This window comes from Thrips palmi, unplaced genomic scaffold, assembly GCF_012932325.1.
Source record: "Thrips palmi isolate BJ-2018 unplaced genomic scaffold, TpBJ-2018v1 HiC_scaffold_16, whole genome shotgun sequence".
Taxonomy (NCBI): domain Eukaryota; kingdom Metazoa; phylum Arthropoda; class Insecta; order Thysanoptera; family Thripidae; genus Thrips; species Thrips palmi.
In genome coordinates, this window is record NW_023144625.1 from 5,308,459 (window position 1) to 5,325,449 (window position 16,991).

General features: G+C 46.1%; 2 protein-coding genes across 2 annotated transcripts in view; one reads left to right on the forward strand and one right to left on the reverse strand.

Moving 5' to 3' along the window:
• Positions 1–12,417, reverse strand: LOC117642634. The gene is made up of 6 exons (XM_034381019.1): positions 12,398–12,417; positions 11,159–11,269; positions 10,416–10,499; positions 9,852–10,326; positions 3,159–3,260; positions 1–1,105 (listed from the first exon to the last, which is right to left on the reverse strand). The coding sequence occupies exons 2-6, from the start codon at positions 11,260–11,262 to the stop codon at positions 377–379; spliced, it is 1,494 nt and encodes a 497-aa protein (XP_034236910.1). The 5' UTR covers positions 11,263–11,269; positions 12,398–12,417; the 3' UTR covers positions 1–376.
• A 1,746-nt stretch (positions 12,418–14,163) lies between these two features.
• The window catches only part of LOC117642922, a 46,742-nt gene continuing 43,914 nt past the window's right edge, over positions 14,164–16,991 (forward strand). The window contains exons 1-2 of the mRNA XM_034381560.1: positions 14,164–14,234; positions 15,068–15,365. Of these exons, the coding sequence (XP_034237451.1) occupies positions 14,164–14,234; positions 15,068–15,365 (369 nt within the window). The remainder of the gene's footprint in view (positions 14,235–15,067; positions 15,366–16,991) is intronic.

Consider the following 16,991-nt stretch of genomic DNA (forward strand, 5'->3'; position numbering starts at 1 on the left):
TGGAAATCAATGATATTTATTACACACTGTTGCACATAACGGAGGGATATGAAAGGGGCACTGCAAGAAGAGTTCAACACTGGAGCGCACCAGTAATCCCACGCGATCCACGCCCACTACTTTCTATTGCTCTGGATTCATTATTCGCAGGAAGCCACATCCGGTGTAAGGTGGGACGTCGATTAAACATTGTTCACTATTACAATACATGCTAATAAAATGAAAGAATTACAGAGGCCAAAAATAATTCCAGGATGCGTTTTGAGGCTCCGAGCTCCCTCAACACATTAGGAGCCACATGGCTGCATACCTGGACGGACTAATACATGGATTTCTGTAAATGGGTGTGGAAAATTTTTCCACAGAAATCCATGTATTAGTCCGTCCAGGTGAAGTCACCAAAATCAGGGTAGCAAGGGCAAGTGGTGTCGCACTTTTGGCAATACACAGTCACCAGTAGCTTGTCCCTAAACTGCTGCTGCTGTTGCGTGCACGTATTCTCCGCGTGGCAAATTTCCTTCTCCACGTGGTGTCTTGCCGTGCCTGTGCCTCTCAGCAGCACCACTCTCCTGAGCGCCACCAGCCCACACTGCTGCAGCCCCTCGGCCAGATCCCTGAAGTACAGCGGCGTCCTCCCATCGTCGTGGGTTGAGCACAGGACTCTCAGTTCCAGGAGCGTGGCGGCGTGCGCCTTGGCCAGCGACAGCAGGGAAGGCAACGACCAGAGGCCGACGGTCAGCCAGCGCAGGCCGCGATGCAGTGCAGGCACCGCGGGGAACGAAAACTCGACTCGTTCCCCGTGGAAGTTGTACAAGGTGAGTTTGCGCAGGTTGGGCATCCGCTGCACCGACTCCAGCATGTCCACCGGCACGTTTCGCACGTCAAGCTCCTCGAGTTGCAGAGGCAGCCCGGCGAACGCAGTGCCGTCCCAGCAGTTCAAGTGCACGTACAGGTAGCGCAGGGAGGGCATGCCCCGCACCACCTCCAAGTGCTCGCGGAGGGCGCGCTCCATGCACAGCCACTCGACGTGTGGAGCCACGCGCTGCAGGAACAGTTTGCACCAGGTGGGCTGGGCGTCGCAGTCCAAGCCCTCTAGCTTTCTCACCTGGAAGCAGCACAACCAAGGCGAAATTACTTTGAATTTCAGTGCACACATTAATGCGACATGAATGTTGAGTGAATTTAAATGAACCACAGCCAAATTCCATGAATTTGGGTACAAACTTGAAGGGGCAGCCACTGCAGGAAATAACCACAACAAAAGTACACAAATTTCTGGCAAATTTTTTACCAGGAATTTAGCGTACTTTTTAAGTACAACAATTGTTGTACAAAGTACAATGGAACCGGCAGCAAAAGGTAAAACTAACTGCAAAAAAGTAAGTTAGTGGATCGTCAAAAATTGACTACATGACACCCATATTGCTCCCGTGCATTAAAATGTTGTCCTAGTGTCTGTCTTAACTTTCGAGGTAAACGTGAGCATTACAAGAATTTAGGCACTACACAACAAGAGATCGTAAGCCTCAACTCTTATAATGCTAACCTGAAATTTCAAAAAATCGCCTCAGCCAAAATTTTGAATATTTTTTCAAAAAAATTTATGTGAGTGGTCTCTGAGTGGTAGGCCATGAGACAAAAAATTGGGAGCCGTATCTGAGCAAGTGCGTTTCAGACCATGATGGTTTGACGTGGAATGCCCCAGTGGTCTGATGATGAGTATCTTCTACTTCCTTACTTGTGTTTTGAGTGTTTTCAGCCTGTCAGGATTATGTTTCGAAGAGCCAAATCAGGGGCAGCTTAGACACACGGTTTGATTACGATTCCACCTGTGTAATGAACTTACAATGACTTGGCTCTTCGAAACATAATCCTGACAGGCTGAAAACACTCAAAACACAAGTAAGGAAGTAGAAGATACTCATCAGACCACTATGTCTATCTTGGGATCATAGCTTATCCCATTCTTATATACACAGGCTACAAATGAGCCATTTCTCCGCTAAAGTCCTTCAGACTACGGAGTGAAATTTACACTTTCTTTCATAGCTCCCAAACCAAGTCTGTGCGGATGCAATTGAAATTTTGAACAGGCTGAAATTTTGTACAGTTACTAGGACCAAGGAAAGGTACTTTCTAAAATTTTTTCAATTCTTTTTCAAAAATATGTTTTTCAGATCTAGAAAAAAATTAAAATTCAACTTTTTTCAGAAAGTAAAAGTTTTTCAAAATTCTTGAAAAAATTCTAAAATGTTGTCATCATGCTCCCTAAGACCTGGTAAAATGTTCAAGTCAATAGGTCAAGCCCTTTCCATCGATTTGTACCTTCAAAGTTGGCTTTTACCAAAAAGTCGCAAAACACACTATGGCCCACTGCTCCGGACTGGGTCGACCTAGGACCTTCAAAACTTGTGGGCATCTTTCTCTACCCTAAGGGTACATGTGGTAAAATTTTGGTCCAGATCAGTGACAACAAAAAAAATAAGAATAGGGTACGGATTCTTAGAGTTGTTTCCCATAGGGTACGACAAACTTTAGGTTTACTACAGACAACACGTATTTGCCGTTCCCACAGAGCCCAGCAACGTGAGGTATGCTCTCGCTCTCGGGTATGCTGCCTGCATCTCATAAAAAAGGTCCACGAAGCTTCGCTGCGTAGTACAAAGAAAACGAAGGCATTGTGGAATCTACGAAGAAATGCTTAGAAGCAAAGTGTGTCCTAATACAAACATGGCTTCAGGGAGCAATTTCGTGTTTTGAGAAAAACGCGATCAAAGTTGGGGAAACTGGGTTTAAGGCCAACAACCTGCAGGCTTTTCAGTTTCAGAATGTGGTTTCCGATTTGACGCAGAAAAGAACTATCTATAATAAAAACCAATGAAAAAAAGAGCAGGTTTTGACCATTTTGAACAGATGTCCCCCCTCCCCCTAAACCGTGCAAGTTACATGGGTATAGTGAGGAAGCCGATTGTAGTTCAACCAGAGATCTGCAATGGGCTCGCTTACTGTACCCGGTCATCTGTGACGATTTAAGAAATGTTACTGAATAACCCACCGGCCGCGCGTCGTCCCGCGTGCAGCATACCTGCGGTTTGTTGGGCTTGCGATGCGAGAATCGACATTTCGAACCCTGTCGGTAGCCTTGTTCAGAGATTTACCTTAGACAACGCGGAGTCCTGCAGAACGTCGTCCAGCTCTCGGCTGTGCTTCTTTTGCTTGCTAAGTGTGCCGACGTCCATCGTCTCTTCGGAGGGATACACCTGCAAGCAGCACGCCATTAAAACTTGCCTGCTCGACGCGGGCACACTAAATATTTACCATATTGTTTTTTGACGCAGATGAACTTTTCGTACAAGTTTAAACGTTTTTTGCACAAAGATCGAGACATGTGTGCAGCTTTTCGTACGAAACCCGGGTGGAAGGATCTGTAGTGAAACTGCAGTTTAAACTATAGTGCCAAAACTACAGTTCCTGAACTGCAGTTTTTGGTAAGAACAAAGTGCAGAATAAGTCCAGTTTCAGTTTGCTTATGAATCTGTAGTTTGCTGTGTATGCAAACTGCTTTCTAACTGAACTGCTATTTATTGACCAGGTATTAAGTACTATCTGTAGTTAAAAAGTGAAGTTAAAAGTTTTTTAATACTACTCTACTTTAATAGTCCACTACTGAAGATCCGCCTACACTTATATCTGCAGCAGGATCTACAAAGGAAATAAAGTTTCTGCTCATACCTTTTTACACAATGACAAACTAGTTGAATGTTTACCACAATTTGTAGTAATTTTTCGATTAAGGTATAGTTTAAGATGTCAAGCACTGCAACTTGAAATGAAGAAACAAAAACAATTACATTGAGTGATTAAAATAATATAAGGATTGAAAAGGAAATACTTAGAAGTTTCAGTTATTTCTTTTAAGGGGGCACACCAGTGAAAATCGTCAAATTTTGGCCTTCTGTTTAATTTTATCCTTTTTTTCTGCTACTCATCCCGAGTCGAACGCCGCAAACCTCACATCAAAATTTCAATTACTTTGGCTTGGGCACATTTTTGTAGGTGCCAAAAAGGTAACTACTTTTGCATATTTCACCACAATTGTTAACGTTCAGGTGATTCACTTGAAGTCCAATGGCGAAACCCCCGGGCCATCCAATCGCAGTTGGAAAAAGAAATGTTTTGGCGCAAACCGAACTCAAATATGTCATAAATTGCGTCCGTAATCGGGAAAACCGCGTGTAAACCGTTGTTTAACTTAAAACGTCATTTTCTCGAAACACCAATTTTGGACCTGGTGCCCACGACTGCGGGCGCAAAAATTGAGGTAATTGAATGCGGTTTGCGGCAAAATGTTCCTTCATCTTGCCGCTATCGTGTGAACCTCGGATATGGTCGTAGCATGTACAGGGCCTGAGCCACAGACACGGAAACGTGAAAAATATGGTCAAAAAATGTGTTTCTTTTTTTTGCTTCTCAAAAAAACATATTTAGGATTGTGTTTTCGACATGTCCGTGGTTCACACGATAGCCACATGTGTCCTGATGAGAAATTTTTAAACCCCATGTTTCAGGCTCAATCGAGGGCTTCACAAAGTTGGGCAAAGTGGAGCCGTGTCACCGAAAAATGACGATGCCCCCCCCCCCCGTCCCGTCGCCGCCCCTGGCTGCCGTGTACTTTTTTGGTTAAATTGACATATTTTATAGTTCAGAATAAAATTTCAACCCATTACCTTCGTTACTTTCCTCAGAATAACGTTTTTACGAAGGCTCTGCATTTTCACTGGTGTGCCCCCTTAAAGGTTTACGTTGAAATACTTGACGTTGCAGACTTTTAGAAAACACGACTAAACTTTCATATGAAAACCTATATGGCTGGATGTAACCAATTCTTAAAATACTATCTGGTAATCTGTTTGCTTATTTTATAATGTTCCGTATTGGTCAGGTAGCATGTTAATCAGCACAAAGAACTGTACCGTCACTCTTTAAAATTGTGCATAACATTTAGTACAGTGAGCCGAAGGCATTTCGTACCAAGACAAGAAAGAAAGACTACAAAAAGGTCTGATATCTTGCTGTGTCCTGTACTTTGAGGTTTGATCTATGTTAAGGTAGGGGTAGGTTGGGGAAGAAAAGTACAAACCGCGTACTTTGCACTGTACAGAAGTTCCAAATGAGGATTCGACTATTCTGCTCTCTTGAACTTGTAATCCAATGCCTTCCTAATGAAATGGATCACTGTCTGAACTACAGTAAATCCCGGCAAAAAAATTAACGGGATTTACTGTGGTTTTTTCGCACAGTGTAACTTGACATGTTTTTCACCCGTTCACCTACCGTGAAAAGGGGATAAGTGAATTAGCTGGTTTTTCACCTGTGTTTTCCCATGAAACTGAGATATAGACTAAGGCCTTCTGTGATGCTAAATGTTTTTAAAAACAGTTAACTTCTAAAAACTGAGTCTTGAGATAAGTCGACTTAGCTCACTCATCCGCTTCACAGCCCACCTTAATTCTCAAATATAATTCGTAAAAACCGCGAATCTTCGTGTATGTGCGAATAATCTAAATAATTCACGATGAATGTTCGTGGATTGACGAAGAACATTTGAAAATTACCAAGATTATTCGTGAATTCACGAAAGTGCTCTGGCTAAAATCTTCGCCAGAGGCTTCTTCGTATATTCCGAATATTTATCTTTACAGTTAAGTGTTGGTGAAAATCATTATGGGCAGGTTGACTTTTAGCTCAGCAAAATGCATCCATTAGTCCACAGACAGTGGTGCACAGTGAAATCCCCTGAAAAAGTATCTTTATAACCATAAAGAGTGTTGCTTGCTATCTAGCTCTAATCGGTAGAAACCGGTCACCGGTCAAATAGACCCCTATCCACAAAGGCGTTGACCACCTTTTGATGCAAAACAGACTTAAACTAAAGATTAACCACAGTTTCGGAAAGATGTGAATTTGAAGTCTGTTTTGGGATGTCGCGGGGAGACGTTAAGGGGGGAACCTGGTGAAACTTTCAAGTAGGCTTCAAAATAATCCCAGGAAGTTGAAACTTTGCTTAATTATGAGGTTCATTATGGTGAGTTCCCAAAACAAAATTCAATCCAAAATGTTGAACGGTCTCTGAGAAAAGTGGCTTTTTAGTGTTTTTTGGTGCGTTGGGGGAAAATCTTCCTGCGTCTTTCTTTGAGACGAAAAGTCTTGTAAATTTTTTTGAGTTATCCTAAAGATGTATAGAAGAGATTTTAGTGACAGAATTTTCAAATTCAACTTCTGTCCTGAGATATGAGTTTTCAAATTTTAACATTTGAAAAAAGTGATTTTTTTGCCCTTTTTTCAAACTTTTAGGTGTGTTTAAAAAAAAGTAGGGCTGATATCAAGATTCCGTCATTAAAATTTGTCGACAAGTCATCAATGAATAGAGTCCATGCGAGACGACTCATGTAGGTGTCAACCAGGAACGCAGGAAGTCTTTCTACGACAAAATTTTTTGTCGACTGAGCAAAGCTGTTAAGTTGAGCGTAGAAGCCAACAACAACTGATCTCAATGTTATTTCCTTCCAAATGATAAAGAAACTACCCACTTAGCTTAAAGGTGTTCAACCTGTTGAATCTGAAATCTTCTATGCACACTTTTATCTATGAACTTTAAAAATACTATTTTTTGGAATTTTGGCGATTTTTTCACCAGGGTCCCCCCTTAAACCATAGAAGGTGTAGAAGCACTGACCTAAACAACATCGAACGCTATTAATATGTCCCTGGAGCCAATGTAGCAGCACCAGCCGGCTTTGAGGTGGTAAAATCATCATGCGCAACTGAAAATAGGGGTGAAAGCGAAGATCGGCTCTCGTCAGTACACTTTTCGTCCAAGAAGTGTACGGTAAACATGAGAATTTGTCGCATATCTGTACTTCGAGCCTCATAGAAACTAGGCAAATGACGATCCAAGCACACCGTTGGAAAGGTGAGACTCTGACGGTCATTTTGAGATATCGCGGGGGAAAATCGATCTACAACTGCCGAAGATACAGTCGCGCAAAGTTGCAATTAGGGCCTTGAAAAACACAAACGTGGCTCTGTAGCCTAACAAACGACTCCAATCGAATTTCTGGCCGCAGATTCTGAAAGTACAGCTCAAAACCTTTCAAATGAGCCCAGAATGGTCCAAATCGGTCAATAATTGGCGATTTCAGCATTTTGGACTGAAGTAAAAACAGCCTAAATTTTTCAAAGGCGTTGAGCGACCTCTAATTTTGCGAAATTTGGAAAACCCCGAAACACGTAAACGTTTTTGTTTTCGATAAAAAATCAATTTTCACCCGGCAATCATGAGATTTCGAAACTTTTTGCAAAAGTGAAACACCCTAGTGGACCACGATGGTCCACACGCTAGGAAACGTGGACCACGCAATGGTCTACACTTTACAACGTCCAACTCCTCAAAGGCCGGCCACACTACCAAGTGTGGACCACGTTTCCTACACTGTTAAAAATTATGTTGTAATTTAGCAGTAAATATGTTGCTAATTTTCTTAGCGATCAAAGTTGTTTTCAAATGACTTTTGTTGTTTACTAACGAGTGGCGTCGTTCGTCCACAAGATGTTTGTAAACCGATAGACAGCCTTATTTGCATCAATTTTTATTGCCGATTAGGTCACAGGCCTAGTAGAGTCCCGGTTACCCCGCAGTAACCACTTCTTAGATTGTCCGGGTTGTTTGTAAGCAGCAAAATATTGTTTTGAAACAGCATAAGTCATTAAAATAATTAGCAACGAATTCGTCGTTTCAAAACAAGCAAACTTGTTCACAAACAACAGCGTTGTCGAGGTTGGTAACTGTGTTGTTGTTTTAAAACAACTATTTTTAACAGTGCAGCGTGGTCCACGTTCCTTTATGTGGACATCGTGGTCCAATCTTGGATTAGCAGTGTGCGTGAAAAAGCAGCCAAAAACGCTGATTTAAAAATGATTTGCATGACTTGTAAGAAATAGATCCTGTGCTTCAGTTGAAGTTGATTGAAAAACATCTGGCTAGCACAAAGTTGAAAGATGTCGAAAGCATACAGATGTTGAAAACTCTTAACGACAAGTTATTGCACTCCAAAACGGTTCGGCACAACAGTCTCGGTCTGATCTGTCTTTTTTTCCCCTGAACCTCATTGGATAGTTGACTAGGAGATTAGAAAATTAAGAACCAACCGATATTGACAATATCAATCACGGCGTAGTTGTGAACAAATTAGATTCTAAGGTTAAAAAATATCATTTTTAAAATAAATATTTTCAAACTTTACAAAATTTCGAAGTTCAGATTTCATTTTATCCTGACACCTTTAAACACAAAAACGCTGTGTTATCGTGTTCAGTAGGTAAAAAAAAAAGGTCCTGAGGCAGACAGTTGTGCAGAATCGTTACAGCTCAAAAGTCTACATCTGATCACAATGATATGTACCCCTGGAATAACGTAATTGGTTATGATCGGCTTCAGATTTTAAAGGTTATTGAAAAGTGAGAAAAGTGGCTATTTGACATTTTTTAAATACTTGTGTCAGATATCTCAATTTATGGGTAAAAAAACCCTATCTATTGCATTAACTTATTCACCAAGATTCCACAACTCCTTTCAGTTTCTGAATTATGGAGGTTTACGTAAATTTTTGGTTGTTTCTCCAAAATTCTCCTTGCGACAAAGGATTAAGTTACCCAGTCTTTGGCAATTTTATCTACTTTTGTAAAGGAAAGAGGTAGTGTTGCCCTTTTTTCATGACTGTCATAGATTTCCTGAAAAACCGAAAACCAAAATCGGAATGGGCCAAAACCTCTCAAATGTGAAGAAAAATAAAACAAGGTAGGTTTACGCCAGACCGCGTCTTGTCGTAACAGGCTTCGCGATGTCTCGCTGCCTGTTCCTCCAATCCGCGCTTGGCGTACCTACACTGGCCTGCGGCGCTAGCCTGCCTTCGGCAGGCAATGCATGTCCACAGTTGGTTACTTCTAATTTGTTGTGTACTGGGGGGCTTCCCCCCCCCCCTTCATTCTAGATAGAGTTGCTTCATCTACAAATTACACGATCTTGACCCTTGTAACTTGTTAACTTGTCGAGGCTGGGGGGCTCCGACCCCCTGACCCCCCTTCCATCAAGACAGGGGAGATCTGCTTGCAGAAAACTTGATTTTTCGCCGTTTTTTAGGTGCTTTTCGGCGATAAAAACTGAACCAGTTGAGCTAGGATAGTAAAATTTCGCGTGTGCCGAGCCAACAACATACCTAATGACCCTGCTAAATCTCAGCCAGATCGGCCGAGCCGTTCAGGAGGAGTAGTGCGCACAGACACGCACACAGACAGAAAAAGTTTTTTAACCCCACTGGAGTAACGGGCTTCGCTATCGCTCAGCCAAAAAATAGGCCTGGTAAAGTGACTTTAAAAGCCTCTTCTGGACTGATACTTCCAAATCTGCCAACGCCATCTATTTCCTGTGCAAAAATGGATACATTTGCCAGAATCTGAAATCTGGGTAGCTAATCCTTAGTGGTGAGGAAAATCTGGGAGAAGCGACGATAAGTTTACGCAAACCTCCGTAACTTACAAACTAATAGGAGTTTGGGCCCCCGACTTTGCGAGTAAATTCATCTAATAGCGGTTGAATTTTGACCACAAAATGAACTTCCTGTGACAAATATTTCGAGGACATGCTAGTTTCACTTTACAGTTTCCTGAACTTTCAATATGGGCGCACTACAACTGCATGAGTTGGACCCCTTGTGTCCAGAGAGAGTTTTCTTTTGACCATATACCCCACCTTAAAAAGGTTAGGGCAGACGCGCGCCGGTGGCACTACCTACCCGGACGAGGCTCTCTTCCTGCCGCAGCTGCAGCACCAGCGCGCACAGCAGCAGCGCGCTGCGCCCTGGGGCGGCCGGCTGCAGGTCGGCCTTCCACTGTGCGCTGCCCGCGTCCGCCTGCAGCTGCAGCCTGCACTCGGCGCCCAGCAGGCCGGCCGCGTCGCGCAGCAGAAGGTCCAGGCCTTCAAGTTGGGGCGTCTGCAGGTCCCGGCCCTCGTCCACCGCGGCCTGCAGCTCCCTCTCGGCGTCCTCCAGCCGCAGCAGCCTGGCGCGCCACTCCTGCAGCTGGGCCTCCACGGCGTCCCGGGCGTCCTGCAGGGCCGCCACCACCTTCCTGGCGGACGAGGCCGCCGTCTGCAGCCGCTGCAGCTTGGGGGCCGCCTGCCCCGCGCGGTGCATGCGCAGGGACGTCAGGGAGTGCTGCAAGTCCGCGCACAGTCCATCGGCCTCCTTGTCGCAGGCTTGGCACCAAATCCTGCGCAACATGCGAACAAACACTTGAAAACTCCCAAGAGACGATTGATCAGTTGTTTTGATCTGCAGAAGTGGCAGAGTTCGACTCACGCGGGACGAGAGACGCTCATGGTATGACCATTTTCTTCGAGATTCGTTGCAAATTCCTCCTTGACAGACACCTCCCCGGACATACTGCAAAACGTTTCAAACATAAAGGTTAGAAAACCTCGTTGACAAACTGTGATCGAGGCCCCAGCTCCGGGAAGCATTGAAAAGGAGGCATCAGACAGGCAATGGACTTTCTTTTTTTTTCAGGGAAGACAAATCATAATTCGACGCATCTTAATAGAATAATCCTAAGTGGCAGTGCAGTCCAAGACAATAACTGTGTGTGTAAATTCAGAACTATCCTAACAGCACATTAAGTTAAAAGCGGTCTTTTCTCAAAGTCCGAGACGCTAACATACTACATGAGATTTCTTGCCGAAGGAATTAATAAGAAGTTTCATCCTCATACAGTGCCTTGAATTACAAAGATATCACAATTCACTGACTAGCAATGAGGATGGTTCACCATCAGTTTCAGGCACCTCTGCCTGCAGTTAGGATAGTTATAAATCCATAAACAAGCCAGAAGAGTAGATCTGGACGAAGTTCACATCAGTCGTCGCTAGATGGCGCGCAACTGGTTCCTGCTTTTTGTTTACTTTTGTTCTTCACACAGCGACGTCTCAAAGGGTCTATTGGCTTTTGACTGACTTCTTCAGCAGTGGAACGTTAAGTTAATAGGTTACGCATGCCAGCAGAACGATGTCAAACATGATGTCGGAGCTTCTAGCTAAAGAGATTACCTTTCAACAGACGCTGTTTCCCGTTGCTGCGACGGGCTGCTCTGCTTGGATCGCTTATCCGCCCCACCGGGCAGTGACGTCTGGGTCCTCTTCTTGGGCGGCATTCCGTCCCTTTAAAACAAAAATGAGGGTCGTCAATGAAGCTTTCAAAACGGCACACCGAGAGGAGAGACCTGCTGCAGGAACTCATAAAACTACCGCGAAGTTATTTGTGTGTGCACAAGTCTTTCTTCCGGGGGTCGCCAAAATAGATTGTAACTCTTGGACACGAGTGTGAAGTGTTCAGCACCACAGGCAACACTTCAACTGCAATCTACGCACTACGCACTCTAAATGGTCCAGCGAAACAAAATTGATGACGCGAACTCGCGGTGACGCAGACTTCATGCGATGTGCACAGCTCTGGTCTGGAGGCAAAGATATACTGACTAGTGACGCGACGCAGAGGCAGTGTCTCTGAAATCCCGAGTGGCCGAGGGGGATAACGCGACCCCTCGCCGGGCGCAGGTAGCTTCGGCGGCCGGGCGGCCGGTGAGCGGAGATTTTCCGCGAAAGCAGCGCCCTTGCGCCGGTTCGGCTCACCAGGACTCGAGGCTCACCCTACCTGGCCGCTCGGCTGGCCACCGCCGCCGCGGCGGCTCACCTGCCTCGGCTCGGGGCAAGGTCACCGGTCAGACACGGCAAGGATATGGATATGAAATTTCTTAACTTTTGTGCAGTGTGAGCTTTGCACAGAAATGTGAATGCGTTTTGAAATACACTTTGATTTTGCTTAACTATACTCGAAATTGAGCGATGTTGCGCAGGAAAGTGAACGTTTCACGCGCATGCACAATCAGATGTATTGGCTATGCATAATAAGAATTACGTAGTTGCAGAGCGAAGCGCGGCACCCTGTTTGGGATTTAGAACGGTCCATTGCGGCCCCCACCACTCACTGGCACGGTCGCGCGGACGCCCTTTGGTTTCGGATCCTCCCGTTCTTTCGTCGACTTCCGGTCCGCACTTCCTCTGCAGTACCCTGTTGCGTTAAATCCCAAGACCGGTTGTCAAAGAACATAAGCGTCCCATAAGCCTGCTGCAGCGCTTGCGATTTTAAGAACTGGATTCGGTCCTTTCATTATACATCGTGTTCTTCAATCAGCGTTGGAAGGGTCCACGCGTTTAAGCTCAGAGGGTATATCGAAACATTCTTTTCCTTCTCCGACTTCCGGTCCAGGTAATCGTTTAATTACCCACCGATCTATGGTGGACGGAGGGTGATCGGGCACATACACGCTGCAAGGTTGGCGTGGCACTGAGCTTCAGCCTTACCTGAGTTGTCGAGAGATCCGCCACGCTCGGAGCAGACTTTATTCAGGAGATCTGAAATTCCTCTGGGTGGGGCACTGGGACAGAGGTCGAGCTTTGGGATGAAGGGTGGACTCCTTTTCAACACGGTTCTGCCAAGAATCTGAAAACGGAAGATGACCACACGTCAGCCCTAAAAGCAACTCCTGCGCGTGCTCATACCTTCCCCACCACCCGAGGCGAATGCGCTCAAGCTGTTGTTAGCGCTTACTTTTGTTCTTGCGCTACGACAATCTTGGGAGTACCCAATGAACGCGGCAGCGGAACAGGGACGCTAACGATTTCCTCTTCGACGCTCTTGTCGCAAGCCCTCACCATCCAACCTTAAAATCCCAAGCAAGAAAGTGTTTCATTACTGAACGGGTGGATAACTCGGCCAACGGCTTGGCGTACTAACTGAGAAGTTGCTACAAACGAGCTCTAACACTTAAGACAGAGAACCAACGAATCCGAAAGGTAACCGCCGCGCACTGAAAACTTGTGTGTGTGCCGAGTACACACGTAGCGCTCTAAAGTTTTTACTGCTCGTACACTTTATCAGTGCGTACAATTCACATAGAAATCGTCATTTCAGACCCGCGTTCGGTCTTTTGGGCCTGAACTCCTTCGGAGTAAACCTACGAAGAACATAACTAGGACCCAAACACCGCTTCTGTGCATATTGAGAGAAGGGCGCTTCTCTCGGATGTGCATGTCAGTTACGCCGGGAGGCAGGGGAACGTCTGCCCATGCCCAGGTCTTACTTTGTTCTACTGACTGTTCGTTAGAATAGGGTACTTCGGAGAAAGCCTAGACCGGAAGTCAGCGACAGAACGGGAGAAACAAAAGAGCATCGCGCGGCCGTGCTGAGCGGTGGTGGGGGTCGAAATCGGCGGAGTGGGGGTGAAGGCGGCGCGCGCATACTACCCCCACTCTGCCGATTCCGGCCCCCACCACCGCTCCGCACGGCCGCGCGATGCTCTTTTGTTTCTCCCGTTCTGTCGCTGACTTCCGGTCTAGGTTTCCTCCGAAGTACCCTATTCCCTTTTGGTGGACGTCGTCCTCTTACCGATATTCTTGGGTTTAGCGGTGAGTAGCTATGAAGTGAGGTTCAGTAAACTCTGCAGAAACCGATGTGCAGTTGGCCTTACGCGTCCAAGCTCTAGCGGAACAGGCTCATCCCTGTGGAACCGATCAAAAGCATGAAAGAGGTTTGGGACCGCTTCGCGTCTACCAAAACATCTCCCAACGTAAGGGACCTTTCATTGTGTATACGCGACCCCTGGCAGGGGGTCTCCCACTGGTACGCAGCGCTACGCTGGCTGGGACCCAACTTCAAACAACCTGTAGTAAAGATAAACAAGCTCAAATTTTTAATCCGTTTGGGCATTTTATGTTTTAAAAATTCAAGCTCTGAGAATTTCTTGAACTATCGTTATCATCTTATTCGGAAGTGGAAATGTCCGCCCTGAGCAATCTCCGATAGGCTACCTTTTTGTGATGTTTTCGTTCAATATCTGTTTCGATAGCCTGGATTGTTATTGTTCTAGAGGTGCCCGAACGACAGAATCACCATCGGCATGTCTCCGACATCTTTGAGCTTTAGTAAGTTGACTCATCTAAAGGTTGTTAGTTCCTAAGTCAACACACAATAGACACCTCTAGCGAGGCCTGAAATGAAGAACAAGAAGAAGAACATAGACCGGAAACAGTTCAAGAAATCGGCCTTTTTCGGGGTTTTTGGCAGGTTTAAATCAAATTGTATTACAAAATTAAGCTTCCTTGAATTTTTGGATTGAGAATAAACATTCGTCATCAACAAATGAGCGTAATTTGGCAACTGTTTCCGGCTCCTGTTCTTCTTGTTCTTCACTTCAGGCCTCGCTAGAGGTGTCTATTCACGCAGTAGCTGGCGTACACCTACGAGTCTCGCGGTCCTAAATAGGTTCCTGGTTATTCCAGGTGGTCCGTAACAAAGGGAAAGGTGATTTGCATGGAGCCCCCTGGGATAACCAGGAATCGATTTTACCGAGGTTGTTCTCAAGGCATGAAACATATTGTTTTGAGAGTACGGGTGCGTCTCAAAATTTTCAAAGTGCTCGCGGAACGCTCTTTCTTTCTCGCACTCATGGGGCGAGCTTGTGTCGTACACAATGTTGTGTTCACTTTGTATATCAGACGTTGCACTTTTCGGTTCAGATAGACTTTTCGTTTGATTTTCATACGGAAAGTCGCACATATTCACGAAATTTTGTTTAATGTCGCGTTCAATTGGTTACTTCGGAGGAAACCTAGACCGGAAGTCAGCGACAGAACGGGAGAAACAAAAGTGCGTCGCGCGGCCGTGCTGAGCAGTGGTGGGGGTGGAATTCAACGGAGTGGGGGTAACGCCTTTACCCCCACCCCGCCGATTTCCACCTCACCACCGCTAGCACGGCCGCGCGACGCACTATTGTTTCTCCCGTTCTGTCGCTAGCTTCCGGTCTAGTTTTCCTCGGAAGTACCCAACTGTGTTCAAAAAGTTCGCTTATCCTTTTCAAATAAAACCTACAGCTTCTCGTTTAAAATTTGTACCAACAGTGTGTACATTCCCCACGAGAGACAGCGCGACGAATTTAATCCCACAGATGCCCCGCGAGGCCCGTGCGCCGTGTGCGGCGAGGACGGCCTGCCGTGCGCGCGCTGCCGCGTGCACTACTACTGCGGCAAGGAGCACCAGCGGCAGCACTGGCCCCGGCACCGGGCGGGCTGCGGCAGCGTGGAGGCGCGAGAGGGCGGCCTGGTGGCCACCAGGGACATCCCCGCCGAGACCGTCATCCTCAGGGAGATCCCTCGAGTCACCTTCGCCGACCTGCAGGCCCACGGCACACTGGAACAGGTGGGTCAAGGGACGGTGCACTGCAAGAAAAAGTGTGAATACGTAGCACAACAAAAGTACAACAAAATCTATAGTGCAACAAAATAACAAAAGGGATTGTAGAAAGTACAACGAGAATTGTTCAAACCACAACGAGCCCTGGACTGCACAGCACTCCTCATGCCGGTTTCATTGTACTTTGTACAACGATTGTTGTACCTGAAAAGTACACTAAATTCCTAATGAAAAATTTGCCAGAAATTTGTGTACTTTTGTCGTGGTTCTTTCTTGCAGTGTGGGAATCCCTGGTGGGACGTTGGATAGGTTTCGGATGTCAGAATTTATCTCAATTTCGTCAGCACATCCGCAGCATACAATATACGTTCCAAAGTCGTCCAGGTATCCGAACTAGCCTGTCCGATTAGTATCCAACCTATCGCGACGTCCTGCATCTGTCCCCATCGCATCCTGGGCATCTTTTGCATATAATCGATGCGTGTCCACTAAACATCCATTGTCATCCACCTTGTCCGACCGTTCTAAACATGTCTCTTTTTCATCAACCTATCCGAATACTTTGGATTCAAAACCGTCCTAAATCTATCCGCACTGTCATGGCCATCCAAAAGCAATCCGCAGAGTTTCACGGCATCCTCATCGCCCAAATGAATCAAATTCACATCGCGGTATCTAGGATATATGCCCGTCCCGTACGTATCAGGGCGCGTCCGCAGCGTCTTAGGCATCAAAAAGCGTCCATAGGACATCAAAAATAATCCTCGGCGTCCGAAATGTATTGGGGACATCAGAATGTCTCCTTTAGGTCCAGGGAACATCCTTCACGTCCACGCGTTCCTATTGCATCCAGACCGTCAGGAGTCGTTGTGATCCAGTAAATCCGAGGCGGCCCTGCAGCGTCCGAAATGTTTCAGACGCATCAGTAAGCCCCGTTACACTGAGAATGAAAGAGTCATGATCATGACTAAAATTTTGGGTGAGGAATTCTTTATTACCCAAATTTGGGTGAGGAAATTTTCCTCGCCCAAATTTGGGTGAGGAAAGTTTTCTCACCCAAATTTGGGTCATAATACTATGGAGCTATATAGGGAGCTGGTACACCCTTCCTCACCCAAAATTGGGCGAGGAAGCTTTCCTCGCCCAAATTGGGCGAGGAAACATTCCTCGCCCAAATTTGGGCGAGAAAGTAAACCTCGCCCAAAATTGGGTATTGATCATGACTTTTTCATTCTCAGTGTTCAGGTCCAAAAATTATCCCTTACATCTACGAGTCAAAAAGGAATCAGAAATCGATCGATGGCGTTCCGGCTGTGTCCGGAAGGCATCCAAGATGCATCCAGCTCACCGACGGCCCGTTCAAGGCATCCTCCAGAGTCTGAAATGCATCACAGTGCATCAAAGGCGTCTAGGTGGCGTCGGTGCGTATCCTTGGCGTCCACCTGGCGTCGGTGCGTCTCCTTGGCGTCGTCCTAGCGTCGGTGCGTCTCCTTGGCGTCGTCCTAGCGTCGGTGCGCCTCCTTGGCGTCTCAGCGTCTACCTGGCGTCGGTGTGCGTATCTTCAGCGTCCACGTGGCGTCATTGCGTATCCAAGGCGTCCACGTGGCGTCGGTGCGTATCCCCCGCGTCCAC

Excerpts from the sequence above, each read along its gene's own strand:
- LOC117642634 (XM_034381019.1), bottom strand. The coding sequence starts at position 11,262 with ATGCCGCCCAAGAAGAGGACCCAGACGTCACTGCCCGGTGGGGCGGAT. Across the intron at positions 10,327-10,415 it reads ATGAGCGTCTCTCGTCCCGC|GATTTGGTGCCAAGCCTGCG; the intron begins GTGAGTCGAACT and ends CATGTTGCGCAG. Across the intron at positions 1,106-3,158 it reads AGGACTCCGCGTTGTCTAAG|GTGAGAAAGCTAGAGGGCTT; the intron begins GTAAATCTCTGA and ends TGCTGCTTCCAG.